The sequence below is a fragment of the Fragaria vesca genome, unplaced genomic scaffold (assembly GCF_000184155.1).
Source record: "Fragaria vesca subsp. vesca unplaced genomic scaffold, FraVesHawaii_1.0 scf0513160_u, whole genome shotgun sequence".
In the NCBI taxonomy this organism is placed as follows: Eukaryota; Viridiplantae; Streptophyta; class Magnoliopsida; order Rosales; family Rosaceae; genus Fragaria; species Fragaria vesca.
In genome coordinates this window covers 1,329,894-1,338,711 of record NW_004443448.1, presented here as the reverse complement: position 1 = coordinate 1,338,711, position 8,818 = coordinate 1,329,894, and the positions used below count along the sequence as shown (strand labels likewise).

The following is an 8,818-nucleotide window of genomic DNA, read 5'->3' as shown; positions in this document are numbered from 1 at the left end:
TTATATCTAATGATCGATGTGGATATATCATATCAACTGCCACCTAAGGTGGGCTCTAGGTGGTTCACCTAACATTACTCAGTACTCGATTGACTAGCTACTTATATCGGTTTTCATGTCAGTATGGATCAACTAAAATGATGGTATTTCAAAGCAGATCTAATTTTAAAGCATGTCTCTGATCGGTTCTCAGTTGGATTTCTGTATCCTCACTTGCATTCTGTGATGGATTTTTGGTTTGAAGATCTCTCGCATTGACACCAGAGGTCCATGCCAGATCTGACAGCAGAGTGAATATCTATTGATCATTTGATCAAGCATGCGAAATTCAAATATGAGAGCGGGTTGGAAAAAGGTACGTAAACACATCAAACATCTGGAGTTTGATAATTGATGCCTCCGAATTCATAATCAGCTAGCTAGTAATAACAAGGGTTTGCCAAACGGCGATGATCTCAAAGGAGATGGAGATCCCTGTGAAAAGAACAAAGTTGATGTAAGATACACATGTAGTAGTAGTAGTCATGTACTATGAAACTGTATTTGCAGGACATTGTTTTGAGCCATCAAATCCTAAACCCTAGCCTTGACGTCGATCGATCACAGATCTAAGCTAGGTTAACGTACCCAGACGTTGGAGGGTTATTAATTAACCTAACTACCTAAGTTACAAAAATCAATCCACTCAAGAGTAACTCCAACAACAACAACAAAAAGAAGAAGAAGCTAGAAGACAGAATGCCTTTACCATCTAACTTCGATCTTCATTTTTTTGTTCCTTTTTACCTTACAAATTCGATACTAATTTCCATTCCAATACTTGTTTCGTCAATGAAAACATAAGGTTTTTTCCAGCAATGACCAAACAATACCTTAACGTACGTATACCCGTGTATATATATGATGAACATATATATCCATAAAGGCCGGATGTGGAGCGGACGTCCGCACTCCGGCTTAAAGTGCGGACCTCGTCTGTTCTCCGTCGTCTCAAGCTAGCGACGGCTTCTCTCCTTCCCGGACGACAGCACAGGCTTCCAGGACGGCTTCTCTCCTTCCAGAACTGACCGGTGACAAGTTTTCCGGCCAACCTTGATCAATCATGGTGTTTTCCGTCCAGAGCTTCAATCCGGTCGGAAAACTTGTTGCCGGCCAATCCTGGAAGGAGAGAAACCGTCCTGGAAGCCTGTGCTGTCGTCCGGGAAGAAGAGAAACCGTCGCCAGCGTGAGACTGCGGAGAACGGATAAAGTCCGCACTTTAAGCCGAGTGCGGACGGTCCGCTTCTCATCCTCTCTGTATATCCATAACAGCACAGGTCGATGCATGCATATGTATGTAAATACATGATGCATATATATATATATATATATATATATATATATATATATATATATATGTAGTAGGAGAAAATTGACAGAAAATGAAAGAGCCGGCGGGGGACCACCATCCTTGGCGGCCATGCTTTGAACGCATATCGAATAATATATGTTAAACGTGTTCCATTTTCCCTCACAATTCTTTTCTATGATAAATATTGAGAGAAACCTTTACGGCGCATTACCCATTGATATTGATATTATCATTTCTACTACAAAGCCAATATTTATCAAGATATGTGAGCATCACAGCGAAATAGGTAAAAGTTCAAGGGGGACGAATAGAATATATGCAATGGATCATCAACCTTTGGAGGCGTCGATCCTCAGACGATGAATGCTAGCAGAGTAGCATGCAGTACGATCTAGAATTCTAGCTAGCTCCATATATATGTTCATCACTTTGTAAAAAGTCACTTCTTGGATATCATAGCTATCTAGTACGGTGGAGCTGGATCTTGCTTCAAGATCGAATCAAAGTTTGCTTAAAACGTGTGAGATGAAAGTTTCAGTTATATTGGGCGCATACTATAAGGATTTTTATAATTCACGACTCGAAATTAGGTTTTAAGTCCTATTGTAAAACTTAACCAAGATTCCAATTAGCTTATAACAGACATAATCTATAACTCAAAAACATGAACATGTAAAATATGAGAGAGTGACGCTTACATAAAATCTAGCTAGGTTTCAAAATCGAGCTTGAACGTACAATGTAAATTATTTATATTATTACGCGAGAGATTAGCTAGCTAGACAAATATGATAAGTTTATGAAGGCATAAGGATGCAACCACTTGCCCTAAATAACAGAATCAAATTCCTATGAAACACAGGAACTTGATACTTATCGTTATCAAGACTTATATTCTTATTTCGATCTTTTCATGTAAATTCAAGATCCCAAATTTTTTGATTTTGGTCATTTTACTTAGCTCTCAAAACGAATCAATCATATACTAAGTCCCAATCTTAATCTACTATTCATTATATACAATAAGAAAATCAGCATTGATCTTACTTTCCAAGTTATTTTAGTATATGCCCAACACATATAAAAACGAAAATTCAAATCAAATACTACTGTATACTTGGAATTCGTATTTGTAGTCTCCTTGAAATTTAAAAGGGCATTTACGTAACTTGCGCACCAACCACCCCCTTTACTTGCACAGTAGGAAAATAGGGTTTGTCACGCCTTTGCTACAGAAACCCAGAGTCCTTCCTTCTCAGTCCCCCTTCAGCTTATACACACAGACCCTCGGAGACACACAAAACCATCGATTCTTTTCCGGCAATTCACCTCCGCTGACGCCGCCGCGATCGGCTTCGATGCCGTATCTCCGATTGCTCTACCTATAAAAACTCAGTCCCTGAAAATCGATTACCGGAATCCATGGCTCTGCCTCTCGTCAAGGTCGGGGTTCTCGTCGGTGCAGGTCTGTACAATCCTCCTACTTCCGATCACTCTCTCAATTTAGACTTCAAAGCGTTATAATTTATCATAAGCTTCAATCCCGTCGTAAATTAGTCCCGTCCGGATTAGCTATCTAGTGTTTTGATTCAGCTTTGGGTTGAGCACCGCCGGAGAAGAGTTAGGGTTTCGGATGAACTCTCGTTATACGGAACTGTAATTTTGTTGTTAGGAGGAGATAGGCTTTTAGGTGTTCTGATAGTGATATCTGCTATGTGAGTGGGAATTGGAGTTTCGAACTGCGAATGGAGGGCTAGGCTGCTGTTTTGGTTATCGTATGCAGTATGGTTCGGCTGGTTTTCGCATTGAATGTGCATTGTTTGGGGAGTATTGAGTAGTTGGAGCTGTACACTCTCCCATATGTCCTATCACAATAGCTCCAAGATTGAATTGTGTATTTATAAGTAAATCTAGTTAGCTTCTGATTGTTGAAACGAATGAACATTGGTTGATATAGACGCGGAAGGAAATCGTTTGTGAGTTAAGATCGTTTGGAAGTGAGTCTTTCTAAATTAACGCGGAAGCTTTATGTGCAGTCCCATCTGCATTCTAGCTATTGCTTTTGTGTAAAGGGTTCTTTTCAATTTGGTTTTCGTGTGTGATGGTTTTGTTGTCAGGGATGAACAGACATGTTTTTTAATCGATGTGTGCTTTGGTTTGTAGGCATTCTTGGTTCATACCTTGCTCAGGAAGGACGCATATCTGATGTGGTGTCTGGTGCATTTAAGGTAGTCATCAAACTGAATTACCTACCAGTTCTTAGAAATTAATAGCGCTTAAGGTTTTTTCATAGCTTTCTAAGTTTTTTCCTGCACTGCTGGGGACTACTCACCTGCTATGTCCTGTTTCATATGAGATATGTTTTGGATTTTGTTTCAAAGTTGCTCTTTTTGGAATTATATGTTGTGGCCTTTTTGTTAGTTGGTGACTTTATATCCTAGGAATAAGAATGAATTATAAAAGGAGGGTAAAGGTCCAGACGTCCAATTCACCTGATGGGTTTATGTGTAATGCTCACGATACGTGGAAAATCCATGACCTTTGTGATCTTTGTACGAAATACATAGTTTGGTAGTCTGTCTATATGTTTAAAATAGTTTTATTAAAGAAAGACTATCGTCTTAGAGACTCTTTAGTATTATTGTTCACTTTGCGCTTCTTTGGACTAATATGTATTATATACTTATACTGTACCATGCTGATTATGATATTTGGTCTTTTATGACAGATTGCTTGGAAGCAAATACGAGATGATAAAACTAAAGCTCCCTCGGTTAAGAAACCATCCAATGATGCTTTGATGGCTCAGGTTTCTTTTTATAGAATTTTTATTGTGTAAAGTTGTTTGAAATGTAGTTAAGTATTAGAGCAAGGGATGCATTTCTTTCTATGCACACGGAGCAGTTCTAACTTCTAAATGAATTGTTTAGTCAGTCATTGTGAATTCATATGAAACAGTATAGACATTAATATTATGGAGGATGGTGTAATGAGACTAGATTATTCAAATTGTACAGATGAACAAAATACGGCAGGAGCTGCAGTCATATTCGTCAACTGGACCAATTACAATAGTAACATGCAGTCGAACAGGTTTGGTTTACTTCTCTAGCCTTTTCAAGATTTCTGGGCTCTTGATTTTATGATTTGTGTTTAAATGTCTAGTAGTTTATGGGTACTCTTTGACTCTTTATGTTTTGTTAGTGCAGGTGCTAGCAGATATTGTTTAATTATTGTTGCAGTAGTGGCAGGATATGGCTACTTTTGGTGGAAGGTAAGAGCTTTGTTTTGTGCATTTCGATTAACTATACAGATATGCATGATTTTTCTGTGGCTCATTTTTGGGGAAATAAAGAGACAAATATACATCCATGTTGTAATACCAATATTTTATATTCCATAGTCCAAGTTACCCTTCTGAGTCTTTTAGGGTCTTTGAAACTTTTATATTAGTTTCTTTCTCTTTTCTTTTTCTGTTTATATCATGTGATGTTTTATCTGTCCTGGCTACGTTATAAAACATTACATCTTATTTATCCATTGGCAGTTTGAAATTCAACCCATATACTTTAGAGATGATTGGTTATGCTCTTATATTAGTGAAGGTTCAAAGCCATTAACATAGAACACTAGATATGTTTTCCCTCAGTCTTGATAAGATCTTAAAAAAAATACTAGTCAGGACACTGGCTTCAACTTGAAAGTTCTTTCCTTTTTCAATTTGTAGTGGTCTACAATCTAAGCAGCTGATGACATGTGTGGTCCTCGAAGCTATACTTATTATGATATAATCGTTTTTCATTTGCTAGCTAAAGCTTTAGCATATACCAACAAACAAATTACTGCAACATGTGTGTTGCACTTAGTTCTGCGTGCTCATTAATTAACATTAGTTATTTATTGATGAGTGGTTTCAGCAAAATAATAATAAACTCATTATTTCATTATGATCAAAGAAAATAACGGATTGGATGACTTGTAACATTTATGTATTTTCAGGGGTGGAAACTTCCTGATATGATGTTTGCAACCAGACGTAGCTTAGCTGATGCTGGGAAGTCTTTTTCTAAACAGATTGACGGTGTCTTTTCATCAATTTCAGTAAGTTTTTTTTTTTGGGGTTTTGGAAATCAGAACTGAAACTTCTTTATTAGATCATGTTGATTAGATGATGGTTTAATTCACTGCCCTTAAAGACCATAGTATGTAGGTGCTCAATATTCTGTTAACTTTGGTCACTGGTTCTATTTATGCAATTTATTTTTTATTGTCGAAATATCAGAATTTCAATTTCTGTTGTTCCCGAGGGAATTTCGGAAATCCCTTCAAATTTATGGACACGTTTTCCCAGGATATTAGTGCATGAATAACTTTCTATTCTGGTGATTGCTTGCTTTCAGGTCACCAGGCGACAATTATCTTCGAATTTGGATGGTGTGGACCGTAATTTAGATGAGTGCATTGAAACAACTGTTAGGACACAACAGGAGGTGGGCCCTCTCAGATACTTATGATTAATTATGAACTACTCAATTTTCTCTCTTATTGTTCTGGTTTTTAAGTTAACCTTTTAAAAGCCATTTGCAGGTTATTGAACTACAAGGAAAAACAGATTCCATCAGCACAAATTTTAGAGAAGTTCAACATGCAGTGCTTACTCTGGTAATTTATTTATCTTATTTCTTCTTGTCCTCTTACAAGTGGATCCACATACAAAGTCAAAGTCTGATTTTTATTTTTTTTTATTTTGGTCGCAGGAAACTAAGATTAACAGAATAGAAGGCAAGCAGGTATTGTAGTATTACTGACCACAAGATACAAATACTTTTGGCAAATGATTTGTATACTTATGAGGTAGGAGTTTCATTCTAATTGTTGTGGCGTTTTATCTCTAGGATTCAACTAATGACGGAGTGTGGAAGTTGTGTGACTATGCCAAGAGATTGGAAAATACTCAAAATAGCAGAACCACAGAACGTATTCAGGCATGTATTGAACTTTTGCTGTAAACACTACTGGCAATCATTTCTTATGTCTTAGTTCATAGAGTTTTTGGTTCTTTTTGGTCTAACGATCGATTTCACTGCTTTGTATAACAAAATCAATTACATACAGCATGATCATCTGACTAACATATTATTGCTTATGTTCATATTTTCACTGCGTGTATTATTCTGTAACTTTATGTAATTAATAACATGCTTTTGAATATTATATTTGGCACCATGTTAATTCTATTTCTATTATGTGTAGGCATCATCGTCCAACTCTTCCGGGCGATCTCTTGAACCACCACCAGCCTCGCCCTCATCTTTGGTAAAGATTGTTATCCAGTCTATGCACATAGTCTATTTTTGGTCTTTTAGTATGGCTGTTGGTGTGATTTGGCATGTATGTATTATGTGTGTTTGCTTGTATGATGTATGCATTTAGAAATTTTGTTTTTCCCCTCTGATTTTGTTGATTTGCTTATTTGCATCTCACTGGTTACAACTGACCTATGCAGGTGACACCGCCAAAGTCTTCAAGGCTAGCACTCGAGCTACCCCCAGCATCACCTTCAAGAGTAAGTTTTATTTTTCAAGTGGATAGCTTGTTGGTGTGATGCTAAGAATAATTTAATATTGGTTGGAGGATTAAAGCTTTGTTGGTTTTATTGATAATCTGATACCACTATCTTTCTATATGATAATGAAAATGCAACTGATATAATCATAAAAGTCTCAACAGTTCACATATTCATTAGATAGTGGGTTGAATCCTACATTTCCCATTCACTTGTAGGGTTGAATCCTACATTTTCCAGAGGTAGAGTTACTAGGTAGCAGATACAATTATCTGAGATGAGTATATCACTATATCTCCATTCACTTCCTCTCATACTGGAAATTACTTGCTGGTTAGGAAAGTGGACATTTTCATGTGGTCACTACTGAATAGAAAATTTCTCCAGACCAGTTTTGTAGTCAGACTCCTGTTGTTCCTTTCACTCTTCAGATTTTCTGGCTAGTTGGGTTCAGAAGTTTCAAGTTTTATGAGTCTCATGCTTTCCCTAGATCAGGATTACTGCTCAAGACATTTAAATTTCTCGAAGTTTCTGAGTTCTGACCATAAGCTTGTTCATTGCCATTGCATTTTACCTGATCTTGATAATTCTCTTTACTGCTCAATGACTGCAACAATTTACATTCATATATGATCTCTGAATGACTTCAAAAAAAAAAAAAAAAAAATTCTGAATTAGTCCACATGCTTGTGTTTGTTCGTGACTTTGGTTCTTTGGTATTCAATGATATTTGGGTTCCAAAGGAATTCAGTTTGTTAGCCATCTCTTTCTGGGTTCAAAAGATGATTTGAATTGTTACCAGTTGGGAACAGCTGAATAGTCACTACAAGTGGTGAAACATATTTTGTTTTTCTGATGAGTGTTTTGTACACTTGAAAACATGGTTGATTTAGCCAGGGTATTTTTTGGTTGCTCAATTGTCAGCATTTTTCCTCTACAACTTAAAGCACGAGCAGTAACGTTATATTCTTCAACTCCTTTTCTTTTTGCCTATCTTCTGACCATCTTCAATTGTTTCAGGAGAATAATGGAATTTCAGATGTGTTTGACCCATCAGCTTTGGGAAGCACAAGCAATGTTGCTTCAAGGTCTGGTCGATTTGGGTTTAAGTACCCATCCCCGAATACTTCAACAATCCTAAGGACGCGAAGTGCAACAGTTGGGATGCTGCAACAGAATCGATCTGCTAGTAGCTAAGAAGCATGGATACAAGTCAATTTTTTTTGGTAGAATATGGACTCGTGGTGGACATGATAATTAAATTTTGATTTTAATAATGTTAATTAAATTTTATTTTTGTACTACCCAAAATTCAGAAAATTAAAGTCTTGAGAGAAAGAAACTGACGAGGAAGATCATAGGAGGATCATGGGCGTTCTGTCGAGATCAAAATACTCGTTGCCCAAACAGTCGTTTGAGCGGTGGGAGTGCACGTTGGGGAGAGTGAAGAACGTGAAGATTTAATTGCTTTTCCTATCAACATTTAAGCTAATTTTTTAGCGTTTCTGCAAATATGGGGAATGAACCCTTCTTTTCATCTCTTTCCCTATGCTCTGATATTACTTTCAGTTAGTTTGACAATATACAGTTTTGGTCGTCTATCTATCTCCGGTGACTTAAGATATTTCACGTTTATCAATCTCCGGTGACTAAAGATATTTCACGTTTATCATGTGCCGTGTCCTGGTAGTCCACATATAACTAAATGTATGACATTGGTGTTCTTGTACAAAACCCTTTGAGACGATGCTTCTTTTTTTTTTTTTTTTCTTCATGCAACTGAATTAGTGTTGGGATAAACACAATTTTCTACCAATCGTGCAGCCAGTAGTTTCGAGAGAGAGCTTTGCACAAGGAAATGGTCAAACCAGAACAAGAAGCAACACTAACCACTGGGAAGA

General features: G+C 37.0%; 1 protein-coding gene across 1 annotated transcript; it reads left to right on the top strand.

Annotated features, from left to right (window-relative positions):
• Positions 1-2,612: 2,612 nt before the first annotated feature.
• LOC101315402 lies at positions 2,613-8,584 on the top strand. Its single transcript, XM_004310051.1, has 13 exons — positions 2,613-2,816; positions 3,515-3,579; positions 4,080-4,160; positions 4,369-4,444; positions 4,561-4,625; positions 5,351-5,452; positions 5,752-5,841; positions 5,939-6,013; positions 6,109-6,141; positions 6,247-6,336; positions 6,605-6,742; positions 6,858-6,917; positions 7,938-8,584. Exons 1-13 carry the CDS (start codon positions 2,774-2,776, stop codon positions 8,112-8,114), a joined length of 1,095 nt encoding a protein of 364 aa, XP_004310099.1. The 5' UTR covers positions 2,613-2,773; the 3' UTR covers positions 8,115-8,584.
• The last annotated feature ends 234 nt before the right edge of the window (positions 8,585-8,818 follow it).

Coding starts and splice junctions, on each gene's coding strand:
- LOC101315402 (XM_004310051.1), top strand. CDS start 2,774: ATGGCTCTGCCTCTCGTCAAGGTCGGGGTTCTCGTCGGTGCAG. Junction 4,626..5,350: donor ATGGCTACTTTTGGTGGAAG/GTAAGAGCTTTG, acceptor ATGTATTTTCAG/GGGTGGAAACTTCCTGATAT. Junction 6,743..6,857: donor CTGTTGGTGTGATTTGGCAT/GTATGTATTATG, acceptor TGACCTATGCAG/GTGACACCGCCAAAGTCTTC.